Source organism: Bacillus rossius, chromosome 6 (genome assembly GCF_032445375.1).
Source record: "Bacillus rossius redtenbacheri isolate Brsri chromosome 6, Brsri_v3, whole genome shotgun sequence".
Lineage (NCBI taxonomy): Eukaryota > Metazoa > Arthropoda > Insecta > Phasmatodea > Bacillidae > Bacillus > Bacillus rossius.
Genome location: NC_086334.1, coordinates 79,934,956 through 79,950,121, shown reverse-complemented (window position 1 = coordinate 79,950,121; position 15,166 = coordinate 79,934,956). Strand labels below are relative to the sequence as shown.

The 15,166-nt window shown below is 38.5% G+C and overlaps 1 protein-coding gene across 2 annotated transcripts in view; it reads right to left on the bottom strand.

Moving 5' to 3' along the window:
• LOC134533332 (microtubule-associated protein tau) overlaps positions 1-15,166 on the bottom strand; it is a 735,916-nt gene that overhangs the window by 13,940 nt on the left and 706,810 nt on the right. For both annotated transcript variants that reach the window (XM_063370846.1, XM_063370847.1), the window contains exon 5: positions 14,928-15,113. In XM_063370846.1, the coding sequence (XP_063226916.1) occupies positions 14,928-15,113 (186 nt within the window). The remainder of the gene's footprint in view (positions 1-14,927; positions 15,114-15,166) is intronic.

Below are 15,166 nucleotides of genomic sequence, written 5' to 3'. Positions count from 1 at the left end.
AAAAAACAAACCTGTAACTTTAAACAAGAGTTTTGAATTTAATTTTATAAATTTATGTTTCTTATTTCCTAAGTTTTTGCCTATTATTGTTTTACACTTAAAAATCGAAAAAGGACCAAAACATATAATAAATAAAACGTATGTATTTAATTCTCAATGCAAGCACGTTGCTAAAGGTAATTGATCCTTAAATTTAAATGCTAGTGAAAAGTGAACAGCTCTGGAATTATAATTAGTGGTACACAAAACTGATATAAGTATTCTTTATGATTCACCATTACATGGAAGATTCCCAGTCTTCGATAATACCGTCAGTGTAACCAATGGTTACCATCTTTTGATTTAAAAGAAAAAATAGTAGATTAATTTTTATAATCTTGAAATTCTTAATTGATAATTTCAGGCTCTCCACAATATAAACATGACAAAGAATAAATCCGGAATTAAATTTTGACTCAAGCAACAATAATCTTTAACAAGCAAAATTTAAAGTCATAATTTGTTAGTAATACATATTTTATCTTTCATTGTGCCAGTGTAAGTGATATTAAAAAACCTCCAGTATCAAACCTGATCACAGATTATGGTATGTTTTATACATTGTATAAACCATTATTTACTGTAGTGTATAATTCTTTCCTGATCAGGCATGAAAAGTAAATACTGTTGGTCTATGTTATTAAAAAAAAGATTTTAAGGGATTTAGAGGTTTTAACATTAGAGATCTTTGTTGATTAATCACGTGATATACCTACTATAACAAAAGTGCATTAAAATTTCCAAATTTCAGTTATAGACATTATACAAGTAGTGGCAACAAGCCGGTTCTGGATCAATGTAAACATTGCGCAATGTTGACGCCTTGGAAAGACGTCAACATTCTGCAATGTAAACACTGCGCCAGAACCCCCTAGGGGCCGCCATCTTGTTTTGTCTGCTGGAGGTTGCCATCTTAGTTCTACCTTTGGTTACCAGAGCGTCAACATAGCCGCCACTGGGGCCCACCATCTTGTTTTCGTCTGCTGGAGGCCGCCATCTTAGTTCTACCTTGGGTTACCGGAGCGCGCCACCATCGCTTTGAAGGCAGTAGTTGTATACAAAAAAAACCTGGGCTGCTGGGATTCGAACCGTGGGACACAAACAACATCGAGGTTAGAAAGCAGACACCTTACCAACCAGACCACGAGTCCAGTTGAGGAGTAGACAATTAAATAAGGAATATATGCTTAAGAAAATGCCGCCATGTGTGTAATTTTCCAAAAGAATAAGTATGCTTAAAACAAATGCCGCCATACTAACTATGACTTAATACAAATACCTGATAGCTCCAACATAACATCAAAACCCGCGCACAGAGAACGACATCTAGGTGTTGCCTGCTGAGACTCCATGCACACAATGAGCAATTACAATTCCCACATCATAATATATATATAAGAAAAGCATAACAATGTCTGTAATATTTTAAAAAAATTTTTTTAAATAAGCATTGTACAAATGCCGTTTAGGGAAAGAGAGTTGGAATCCTGCCCATTAGTAAAAACAAATAGCACTGGCTCTCTGCCAGTGTGTCAAGTAAAATAAGCATAAATATAAATTAAAATAAATGTTTAAATGCAACACGCCAAGTTTTAAGCATAGTTTAAATAAAATGTAGAAATAACTCATTATGTGAAGACAGAAAAAAAATCATATTTAAAATGTATAATAAAGTAGGAACCCTATTGTAGAAGATCACGTCCAAATACCACCATTTAATAATTGGACCAGAGAGAGAGAGAGAGAGAGATAAAATAACATTAATTAAAATATGCCATAGTGATGGCATGTGTGCAGCGTAAAAAAACATAGTGTAAAATAAAATATATTAAACATAGTTAGGACCCCTATAGTGCAGCGATTATTGTTAGATGATATGCGAAGTGTTAAAAGCAAAAAATTAAAAGAAATCATAGGACCCCTACAGTACAGCATGTAACTCGTAGCATTTTGTAATAAACATATCTAAAATAAAAACCGCATGGAGTGGGCGAAGACCCAGAAATAATTTGTTTGCACTGCTCGCTGGGGAAATTTGTTTAGGTCACCGGCCCGCCCGGCTGCTACACGATCGTCAGAAACAAATTACATAAGTTACCTAGTTGCTCCGATATAAAAAAACATGTATGCATATAGGCATAGTTAAAAATAATAATAATACAGTCTCTCTACAGTACTAGCCATACAAATAGCGCTAAGCGCAGTAAAATGCGTTCAGCGACATGTAGCAAATAAGCAAATATAAAATTAAATAATTAGTGTAGGAAAACTCACCGGAATGCAACCCGCCTCCCCCGGCGACGTGTAATGATAAACAAATAAATAAAAATGCAGAAAAAATCATATTTAAAATAGTAACGCTATGTAAGCCGTGTGGAGTGCAACCCGCCCACCCGACAGCGTGTAACGATAAGTAAATTTATAAAACATATTACAAAGACATATTTAATAGGCAATAGGAAATTAACTTCTAGCGCCTGTGGCATTGTCAACACACACTTCGTACGTGTACTGCATGTTGTATCTAACCCCCTCCAACGCATTTGATTCTAAATTGGACTTTTAGTAAGGATCCCTAATGTTATTGATAATATAATATAGCCTATAGCCTTCCTCGATAAATGTACTATCCAACACTGAAAGAATTTTTCAAATCGGACCAGTGGTTCCTGAGATTAGCGCGTTCAAACAAACAAACAAACAAACTCTTCAGCTTTATAATATTAGTATAGATATAGATGAGCCGGTCTCATGGTCCGGAGACACTTGGTCTATATGTATGGATGGCTTTGTACATAAACGGCTTATAGGGACTTGAGTTGTTTTTCGTAGAGTTAATGATTAATAAACTCCTTGAAAGGTAATGGAAAACAGAATCTAAAATTTATTTAATATTTGGTTGCAACTGTTACTGGTCAAGAATCTAACCAACGACAGGAACTGATCTAATCAATTTGTAAATTAAAAATTGATTTTTTCGGTGAATTTTGGAATTTTCCCCGCATTTCTAACTAAATAATTACATGATTTCAAGATGGCGCCCAAATTTCAAGATGGTGGGGCATCTCAGTATTAAGAAAGGATTACTGCACTGTAGCGGGTTAGGATAAAACTAGGATGATGGTAAGACGAGTACACACAAGATGGTGTCCTCCAGCAGACGAAAAACAAGATGGTGGCAATGACCTCTAGCAGGTGGTAGCTCCTGGTAGCATGAACTAAAAATAAAACGACGAATCCATGATGGACGACAAGGTCAAGGTCAAATTAAAAGGTCAAGGTCAAATTAAAAGGTCAAGGTCAAATTTCAAGTTCAAAGTCAAATTTCTAGGTCAAGGTCAAATTTCAAGGTCAAGGTCAAAGTTCAATGCCAACAGTCGAGGTCAAAGGTATGGTGAACAGAAAATTATACTAACATGTCATCGGCACACTCTAGCAGATGTAAACAAGATGGTGGTCTCCAGCGCACGAAGACAAAATGGCAGACATGACATCATAATAGTTGACGATATATACCTTGCTATTGGCGGTGGTAGGTCAGTCTGTAGGTGGCTTCTGTGGAGGAAGGATCTGATGTTTTTTTTTTTTTGCTCCTACCGGTTTAGAACCAGGGACGGGAATCGATTTTATCAATCAGTATTCTAATAAGTAAATTTTTTAATGATTTTTAAAAAATTTCCAGATTTTCTAACATAAAAATTAAGGATTTTCAAGATGGCGACCATAACGATAATTGCAACAGTAACGTCTTAATACATGATGGTGGTTCTGTCTCGAACAGGTGGTGCTATTATTACTTGAAATTAAAAACAATTACAAGCCCGATTATAGATGTTATTTTTATATATATTAATTTAATTCTCAGTCTGGTAAATGTCTCGATAGCCGTGCGGTTAAAGGTGTATGTTTTCCAAACTAGAAATCAGAGCTGCGATGGTTCGAATCACAGTGCTTCCAATGTATTTTGTATAAAAATTTAATTTTAATATGTCTATAAGGACCATAATAGCTATGGTAGGTTATTGTACATCCACCTTATGTGATGAATCAGAGCGACGCTGGTGCTCTCTATAAACAAACAGCTGAAACAAAGTCGACGGTATCCAAGATGACGGCCTCCAGAAGAACAAAAAAAAAAAGAGTGACGCTGGCGCTATCTAGGAACAAACAACAGAAACAAAGTCGACGGTATCCAAGATGGCAGCCTCCAGCGGAACAGAAAAAAATCAATATGGTCACAGGGACGAAAATTTCATCATAATGAGTGGGGCGTTCGATTTAAAGATGGCAGATTTAATATGGAGGATCCAATATGTCCACCGGGGTTAAGGTCAAGTTCAAAGGTCAATGTCAAGGTCAAAGGTCAAGGTCACACTTATCCAAGTTGGCCGCTGTGACGTCACATTCAGAGATGTAGCTCGGCTCCCGGCTCCGGACCCTGGACCCTGCGCCCGGAGCCACTTTCCTATAGTACTCACCGACATTCGAAGACTAGCTTTCCAGTTAGTAATCAGAAACAATTTGAAACACCCATTCTCAGAAGACAAAGGAGCAACGGGTAAGAAGTGGTTGAAGAGCTTTTTACGTCGTCATCCATCACTCTCACTGCACAAACCTCAAGCTATATCTGCAGCAAGAGCAAAGGGTTTCTGTAAAGAGAAAGTTGACGAATTTTACGCACTTCTAGAAACATCTCTACAACTAATTAACTTTTCCCAATCAAAAATATTTAATATAGATTAAACTGGCTTAACTGTAGTCCAGCATAAATGTTCGAACGTGGTCAGTGTGAAAGGTAAGAAACAAGTAGCTAGCCTTTCTTCAGCTGAAAGAGGTGCTCTAATTACCCTCGTGACGTGCATGAGTGTGTCAGGCCATTTTATACCACCGTTACTTGTGTTTCCACATAAGAACATTAAGGCAGAGCTTCTACAGAGTGCTCCACCAGATACCATTGTTGTGTGCTATCCTTCCGGCTGGATTCAGCAAGAACTTTTCACTCAGTAGACGTAACATTTTGCCCCATAAATTCTATTTAAAGGATGAAGTTCCTGTCCACGCTAAATATCTCAAAGTTTCCCCCCTAAACTTCAGGCATGCGCGACATCGTGGATAAGCTCTTAGCCGCTGGTGTAATTTCACCTTCTACATCTGATTTTTGCACTCCTACCTTTTTAGTGCGTAAAAAATACGGCGCGAGCTGGCGCATGGTGCACAATTACATTCCTTTGAACCATTAAATTGCTAAAGACGATGTTTATCCGCTCCCCACAGTTGAGTCTGCCCTTCAGCATCTAGGTAAGGCTATATATTTATCGGTTATTGACTTGAATCAAAGTTTTCACCAGTGCCTTTTAGATCCTAGTTGCCACAAGTATAAAGCATTTTCAACTCCTTTTAGCCATTTTTAATTTAATTGTGTGCCTATGGGTGTTAGTTTTGGCATTCAGGCTATGAGCTAGAAATTCGATCATGTTCCATCTGATCTTAAGTATGATTATGTGTTTAATTATGTCGATGACATCATTGTTTACAGTAACACCTTTGAGGATCATATTACTCAGCTGACTGAAGTCCTTTCTAGTTTACGAGGGACCAATTTCACTGTTAACCCGAAGAAGGTTACATTAGGAAAAACATCTGTTAAATTTTTAGGTTATGTTATTTCACAAGGTACCCTCCTGATGGATCCTGACAAGAAAGCCCCTTTCATCCGGTTTCCTAGGCCTGCAATTTTAAATGGAGGTCAACATTTCTTAGGTATGTTAGGTTATGTCTCCAGATTCATTAATAATTATGCTTCCTTATCTGCTCCCTTAAATATCTTACGTAAGAAGGATTCAGTTTTCAAGTGGGGACCCGAACAAGAGAAATCTTTTCAGGCGCTGAAGTCTTGTATGGCTTTACCCCCAGTGCTCATTCTACCCGATTTTAGTAAACGGTTTGCAGTTCAGGTTGATGCCTCGCACAATGCGCTTGGAGCCGTCCTAGGACACCTTGAGGAAGGCCAGATTAGGCCCATTGCCTATGCTAGTCGCTCGCTATCAGAGTCTGAGCAGCGATTAAGTGTCTATGAGAAGGAGGCCTTGGCTTGCCTGTTCGGCCTAGAAAAATTTGAAAGTTATCTTGATGCTTAGGAGTTTGATTTATTTACCGACAACCGAACCCTTAGTTGGCTGTTTAATCATCCTCATCAGATGGGTAAGCTGGGGCGCTGGATTTTGAGGTTATTACGATTTCAGTTTGTCATCCATCACATTCCAGGTAAAAATATTGTTATAGCTGACTCTCTCTCTCTCTTGCATGTTTTGCACCGATCAATTCGAGCCTTTGGAAACCCGCTCTTCTGACGCTACTAAATTTATTACCGCTTTTATATTTTTTCCTGAATCCTATTAAAATATCAAGGAATGTCAGAATCAGGACCCCCTCTGCCAACAGGTGCTGAGAGATCTTCATGATAAGAAGGCTGTTCCCTATGTTGAGAAGAGTGGTATGTTGTATTTTACATGAACTTCTGGCAGAGCCCGAAAGGCTGTTGTTCCAGCTGTCTTGAGGCCTATGGTGTTAACCTATTTTCATACATCACTCGTAGGTGGTCATCTAGGAATAGATAAAAATTTTCGCAGAATTTCAGCGCACCTGTTCTGGCCCGACCTTCATGCTGATGTTTAGAGATTTGTTCGATCTTGTCTCGACTGCCAGATTTCTAAGCTGCCTCATAATTCTAAGGTGGGTTTGTATGCTGCTGATCCTCCTGTAGCGCCCTGGCATGTCTTACATATAGATATTTTTGGTCCTCTGACACATTCTAAGAAGGGTAATGTATGTTTGCTTGTTGTTTTGGATATTTTCACAAAATTTGTTATTTTATTACCTCTTAGAAACATGAAAGCTGCTACTATCGTTAAAATGCTTAAGGAACAGGTTTTCAAGTCGTTTGGTCCTCCATGTATGATTGTTTCTGACAATGCCCCGTATTTTCAGTCTACTATCTATAAGAATTTTCTTATTGAATGGGTTGTTAAACTTATTTATAGTTCAGCTTATTTTCCGCAGGGCAACGTGGTAGAGCGGCAAAATAAGGTTCTTAAAAGCACCCAGATATTCTTCTACCGGTCTAATCAGACTCTTTGGGATTCAGATCTGGAGTATATTAATGTCGGACTTAATTCGGCTCTTCATTCAGCTACTGGTTTTCCACCCTCAATCCCGTTCCTAGGCCGTGAGCTTACCATTCCCTTACTGAACCAGTGGGGCTTGCCGTCCCTCGACACCAGCCTGGACGCTCAGGCATTGGAACATGTACTGGACACGGTTTCCTGTAACATTCATAAGGCCCGTAAGGCCATTTTTGACAATTATAACAAGGCTAGAGCACCTCATGGTTATAAGATTGGGGATTTAGTCCTTTGCAAAGCATTAAATTGCCTAAGTTGGCTGTTCAATTGAATGTGAAGTTACTTCCTCCTTATGAGAGACCTTATTGTATCGACAAGTTTTTGGGTGCCAATACCCATTTGTTAAGGTGCTGTAGGCGCAAATTTAAATTTCGAAAGGCTCACATAACCCAGGTGAAACCTTTCGTTAAATAGTTATTTATGGGTTTGTTGTAAGTTGTTTGCAGTATTATATCCAGTTACAGTATTATATCTTTGTTGTTGTACCTATTATATTGAGAGTAGCCTATTGGCCTGTTGTAAAGTGTTTGTGTTCCTAGTAACTTGTGTTTGAAATTTGTATCTGCAGTTCGTATTTGCTGGATTTGTGCGTAGTGTTGCGGCTCCTTTTCTTTTTTTTAGTTTGGCGCACCTCCTTTTTCCCTGTTACTCGTGCTTGTTGTGTCCGACTTCCGCCAGCGATCTTCAGCTTCACCTCACCGAGAGATGTATCCGTGGGACCTTCCGTTCGTCGCCTCCTCCCTACTTCTGGTACCTGCTAATGAGAGCCCAACGTGCTACTGCCCAATGGGCTACCATGAACTTGCCTGGTGGCTTCCTCGTCGTGTGGAGGCTCGATGCTGTTTCGCCGCTTCTGGGGCTTGGAGAGCGACCGTGTTGATTCCGGCTGAGTGCTTCTCACACCGCCGTGAGTCCATGGCTGCCCCTGGCCCTTGCTTGATAGGTCTTGGACATCGTAGCTGACCCCTTCATCTGCCTGCTAAGGCTCTGTGGCTTGATGCTCCCTGATGGAGTCCCCTCCCATGCCTGGGTGGTTGCGACTCGCGGGACCGCTCTGCTCCGAGCCCTTGTTTTGGGCTGAACATCAACTTCATATCTGGACTTTTTACTCTGTACTCCTTATCAGCCGCTGGCTGCTGTCTACCGCTGCTCCGAAGACCTGCATAGCGTGTGCCTACGTCCGAAGCCATCTCGTTGAACGCCGCGGCGATCCTTAAGCTTGCTGTTTGATGCTGTCTCCAGTCTCCGATTTCAAGGTAATGAACTTTCTTCATCGTGTGGATCTTTTGACTCTCCGGGCAGGGACACTTTAGGGAAGGGGGTTGAAGCAGTGCGGGCACTGCTTAGCATTCCTTCCCCATCTTTCCCCTCCCCTCTCCACCTTTCCCCTTACTCACCAACCTCCCCTTCCTACCCTCCCCCCCTTTTCCTCCGTTCCCTGCCGCACCACCAGCGCACTTTGATGTGTATTGTTCCCAGCCTATATAACCTCGGCACCCAGGCTATTAGCCGCAGTTTATCAGTCGTCTGACTCGAAGGCTGTCACTTGGGGGTGGCGTCGCGTTGGTATGTACTCGGCTGTGAAACTTAGCTTCTGTAATTTTCTGTAATTATTATGTTCTCTTATTTTTGTTTGCGCGTTGTGGCCGCGCATTCATCTTTGCTTGTTTGCCATGAGTTTTAATGTTTGTAAGCCATCTTGGACCCTTCAGGTCATTGCTTGATTTAGTTATTTGTCTTAGTTTCCTTTGCTCATGCCGAGTACTACCTGTAGCTTATGTAATATTGTTTTTCTGAGGTTGCATATGGGCACGCCACGATGGCTTTGGACACTTCTTGTCAAGCCGCGTCGTAACGGTAATGGTAATTGTAATTTATTTATTTTTTGCTATTGGTTTTTGCCTAGCGGCCCATATAATTTGTGCTATGTCAAACGCGTCGTCAGTTGGCCCCATTTATCTCAACATTATTTTAACTGTATTTATATGAATGATTCCCGCGGGATATATTGCTATTGCAACGACTTATATTATATGCATTGTATGCATGTTTGTCTCTTTGTTTTTTATAAATAAATTGCCTTGTTGTTATTTCGCATTTTGAATTCATTTCTTGCAGCACCAGTATTCCACGGTCGTCGGTCTTACGGGAAAGACCCCTTGTTGTTTGTGTTGAGTTTCAGTTGTCGCGGCTACAAGGTCTAATAAATCTCCGACTTAGTGAACGAAGAGAGCACGTCACTTTGCACAATAGTGTGTCCTTTAAGTCCTACACTAGCCAACCCTTCTGCAGCATCTACATCCAAATTGTTCCTGAAGCCCACTGACATTAGCCCTCCACCACTGCTGAAGAAACCAGCAAACAGCACAGCCAGGGCAACACGGACTGGCAAAGCAGTACTGATCACAAGTTCACCATATAAAAGACAACTTATAGACTCCACGAGACGACATCCTACCTCAAAGAAGCCAATATTCGATAAGGCATTACGGAAAAGGAAACGGCAAATGCAAAATTCCAGTGGCGAGGGAAATAGTCATGAAGACAAAGACGATTATGCTAAATGCATTTACTGCCACGATTTCTTTTCCCAAGATAAAAAAGTTGAAGAATGGGTTAGATGCACCAAGTGCCAGTGGTGCCATGGTCAATGTGCACAAGTGAGTTATTGGAAGAACTTTATTTGTGAGAACTGTGCAGATGGTTAGCTGGAAATGTTGATGGATCTTAATATCGGATACTATCCGGTAATGAGAACCCTTACTATCCGGTATTAGGCGACGAATTCTAGAAATCCACATAATATCATTTTACACATATTAATTTTTTTATATTATTTGTATACCGTTTTTTTTTTATAGAACCTAGCGATGTATTGTGTGATATATGGTGTTTATTATAGCTCAGTGACAACCAAATATTTGCATTTTTTCCAACCCCAAACTGTATTTTAAAAAAGTATCCGATATTTGGCTATTCTAACGTAGCCTTCCATAGTGTATCACAGTTACATTAGCTAGTATCACATATGTTCTTACATTAAGTCAGGCACATTATACAGTAATTCCGTTTTTTAGTTATATTTACTAAAACTAAACTACTTACACTTATTAAATTTACTAATCTTTTCCTAATCAGTTATAAAAACACGCTGAGGCTGATGTTATACAAGAACCATATAAGACCATATCACAATACAAAACTATGACATTAAGTACATCATATTTAGAATAATTTAAAAAAATAATTAAATACAGTAAGAAAAACTCCAGCTCTTAACTTAAAAAACCTTCATAGAAAAAAGCTAATACAAGAATTCCAGTTCGTTCCAGTAAATGTTGTGGATGATAGATTGTTTCTTGTTTCCTATTAATTTTTTTTAATCTGGTCAGACGGCGTGTTAAGGGGAAAATAAAACTAACTCTCACAATTTGTATTTTGGCTTCAGTGGTATGCAATAAAATAAATTTTTTGAAAATTTTTATCGTTTAGAAATTACTTGAAACTACTGAAAAAAATGGTGATTATTATTTATGTGAAGTATATTTTATGGTTGTAAAATATTGTTGGATATACCATACCTTTTAAATTATTAAATTATAATACACAAAAATTTGGTATTTAGTTTTACTACGCTAAATTGTAAAGCCTTTTTCATGAAAAAATAAAGCAATCTGACTTAAATAAACTAAAAAGGACATCTTATCGAAAACACTAAGAAACCTAATCTCACGAAATGTGTTTTAGAAATGAGAGACAGTAAAGCAACACGAAATACACAGGAATGTTTACCAGGTAATTGTCATGTAACTGAATGATGCACTATTTAAGTACTGAAAGCGATTTCAGTCCGTCGTGTGCTTTGTTTATATCTGTTTATTATAATGGCTCATTACGTCTAGTAAGGTAAGATGCCCGAAGTTCGTCCCCTGACCTAATATCGTCCCCCATGGTTTCCAGATTAGTAAAGGCCGCATTTTAGCGGCAGTTGATGGAACTCGGAGAGAACAACGCAGTAGACATCTAGTAAGGCGCGCAAGCGGGTCACTCTCTGCGCTGTGTAGTAATTTAAGTTTATATTTTATAGCAAAGAGAAAAACCTGTTAATTGTACTTTGTTCAAGGACATTTTCTATTAAAAGGTAAGTTATTTTTTCGCTTCAACATAGCAATGTATTACTTATAACCTCTATTTTAATATTCATGTGCCATTTCGTTCTGTTCGTGTTTGTGTTGGGAGAGACAGGCGGCCATTTTGAAAGACTCGACCTGTCCAATTTCCGTCCCCATGTACAGTGCCTAATTTCGTCCTGGGGACGAAATTTAGACCAGTGTTTCAAAGGCTGTTAAAAAATAAATCCAGTGCCATATATCACACAGACCTATGTTCCAGCATAAGTTTTATAAATAATTATGAATTACACATTATTTAATGCGCTTTTGAAGAAATATTAATTTAGAACCTTTTTTTAAATGTTATTTAACAGCACAGAGCTGCCTTTGTTATATATAACAATATGAATTTCACTACAAGCTATAAGGTTTTTACATACATAATTATAATTTTGTCTTCTGTAATGACAGCAGCATTGTATTATTAAGGGAAAATTATCTCTTATATTAATAATTGTTTATTTGCTCTTCACTGTATGTCCTTACACAGCTTGAATTGCGATTTGTGGCCTATTTCATACATTTCAGATGGGAAACGGAAAACATGGAATAAAGACTCTATGATCGCTGCAGTGAAAGCTGTAAAAGAGAAGACTATGGGCTATAAAACAGCATATAAATTTTTTAATGTTCCAAGAGCGACGCTGAAAGATTATGTCAAATCAGAGCTGTCTGCTGATATGAGGAATGTGTACAAAAGAAAGTTGGAAGACACCCAGTGCTACCAGAGGCAATAGAAAATTTGTTAGTCCAATACTGCTTGGAGATTGAAAACAACTACTATGGATTGACGGTCAGTGATCTAAGGAGAAAGGCTTATCAGTTAGCACTAAAGAATAATCTACCAGATCCCTTTTCAAATGAGACAAAGAGCGCAGGGTAGAAATGGAAGTGACTTTTCTTTAAAAGGAACCCATGCCATACAATAAGGCGACCTCAGAATTTATCAATCGCAAGAATCCAAGGTTTCAAAAAAGAAAACGTATACACTTTCTTCTGCATTTGAAAAAAGAGCTGGAAAAATAGATTTTGATGGAACAAGAATTTTTAATGTAGACGAGACAGGTATTTCCATCGTCCAGCACAAGGCAAGTAGAATTGTACCAGCAAAAGGAAAGAAACAAGTGCATAAGCTTTCTTCAGCCGAACGAGAAGTGACAATAACTGCTGTGACATGCATGTCTGCTGCAGGGCAGTATGTTCTACCACTGCTTATATTCCCCTCAAAAAAACTGGCAAATTGAATTACTTGATGGAGCTCCTGCAGGTATGATCGGTGGGTGTAGTGAGTCGGGCTGGATCACTGCAGCCCTATTTTCAAAATGGTTTGACCATTTCATTTCAATTGTTAGGCCATCGAAGGAGAAACCAGTGGTACTTGTTCTCGACGGGCATTTTACCCACACACGGAACAGAGACGTCAATGATGAAGCTCGTGAAAATTATGTCTCAATCATGTGTCTCCCTCCTCACTCGACAGATAAGTTGCAGCCACTCGATGTTGCATTCATGTTTCCCTTAAAGTCATACTACGCCAAAGCCATTGAAAATTGGTTAGCCAACAACCCAAACAGGGTTGTGCGAAAGCTGCAGGTCGCGAAACTGTTTGCAGAGGGTTACCAACGTGCTGCAACCTTGCAAACCGCAGTAAATGGATTCAAGAAAACAGGAATTTTTCCATTCAATCCAGAAATATTTACCGAGGACCAGTTTCCAACCCTAAACCCAGAAGTCGTAACTGAAAATAGGAGAGCAAAAGAAACTCCAGTACAACCAGTGGTCAGTTCAAAAGACTTGCGAGATGTGCCAATAATCCAGCTATCTACATCCAACCGACCTGGGACAGCAATTCTGGTGACAGGAACTCCACATAAAGGTAACGTACAAGAAGCTCAGCAAAAGAAACGAAATGCAAGAAAGACATCTCAACACAAGGAACCAAACAAATTGCGAAAGAGACTTACTTTGGATCTTTCTTCATGTGATCCCTCATCTCAACAGGGTAAGCTTACATCAAAATCTTCAGTTGAAGTAGTACAGGCATCTACATCCACTCTCAAAGAGAAGACTAAGAAAACAGCGAAAGCAGCTAAACGATCAAAGAAGAAACAAGTTGTCTCTGACTCTTCTAGTTGCGATAGTGATTGTGTTTCACTTGTTTCAACTTATGACGAAGACAGTGAGAACGATGTTAATTGTCCTTTTTGTTGCAAACTTTTTCTGCTGACCATCGTGGAGAGAAGTAAGTAAAATGTACAAAATGTTTCAGTGGTGCCATGAACTTTGTACATCCCATTCTGAATAGGCAAAATTCATTTGTATCTTTGCCTGGACAGTTAAATGAAATTTTTTAATTATTTCTTGAAGTAAGTCAAAACTTGCAAATTTTTATTTATTTTTACCATTTGTCTCGAATTTTCATGGATTTAGTTCTCTTTTTACAGATTTTAATATTTCGAATATTCAGTTAAAATATTACTTTTCTATTTTATACAAATATACAATAACGTGTGTTGCTTTAATACATTTCTTAACAATGTTTTCTACTTTCCTTCCTTTTTTAAATGTTAAGCTACGACATTTTGCAAATTATTGTAAAATAGATAATTTGTATTTCAATTCCAATGTTTGATTTGCAAGTTATATTGATGGCACAAAATTTATAAATGCATGTATTATATCATTTATGTGTAAAAAAACATTTATAAGTGTTTTGATGATGACTTCCGAATGTATTTAAGGTTTTTACCATTTAAAAATAGGGGGACGAAATTAGGACCCCATTTTCGAAAATGAAAATTTTTATTTTTTTTCTATTTTTGTTTATTTTTTATTACACTTTCACTTAAAATGCTTTTTGCTTACATCTGTAATAGGTAGGTAACCAAGCTACCAGTTCATAATTTTTCTACAATTTTACAGCCAATTTTTTTGGATTTTATAACAAAAAAACAAATGGGGGACGATATATGGGCATCTTACCTTAGTATTTACAAGACTTGATGATGGTTGCATGAGCAAAATGATTGTAATGGACTAGCGGCTCAGAATCTGTACAGTTATGTACAAGCAGGCATGAACCACACCACAGAAGATTTTAACGTGAAAGAACGCATAAATATTACCTCTCCCACCTGATACACGAAAATCTACAAACTATAAGAGCGATAACTGATGTATTTCTGTCTAGTCGCTCGTTTTTCTACCTTTGAATGGTGTGTACTAATTTTGTGTTAACTACACATTTTCCTTATGAAATTCACAACCATTTGAAATGGTAGTGCATGTTACTAAACTGTATAGTTATCAAAACTGAAGGTTTTTTGTTTAAATTAGGCTTATTGATTTGTAGCATGCTATGAAAAAAATGATTCAAATTTGTTTTAATAAAATTAAATATAAAACCAGGATCTCAGGAATGAATTGACGTATGTTATATAAATTCTGAAGGCGTATATTGTGCAGAACGGGCCTACTAAAGTGGCACGACACAGGAGTTTGTTGTGTGTAGAGGCGACAAAGACTTTGTGCTGACCTTGACGGCACCTCCTCCCGGCTGGTACTTGACGTTTTCTTTAGAACCGATCTTAGGCTTAGCCTTGTCCTTGAAGTCCAGCTTGACGGACTCTATCTTCTTGTCTCCGCCTCCAGGCTTGTGGGTGGCGTTGTCCAGGGAGCCCACCTTGGGCTTGGCGTTCCACTGCAGCTTCACCTGGGTGATCTGCGGACAGAACAGTCATGATCAAGTGTCGTACACTGAGTCAGGGCCGACAC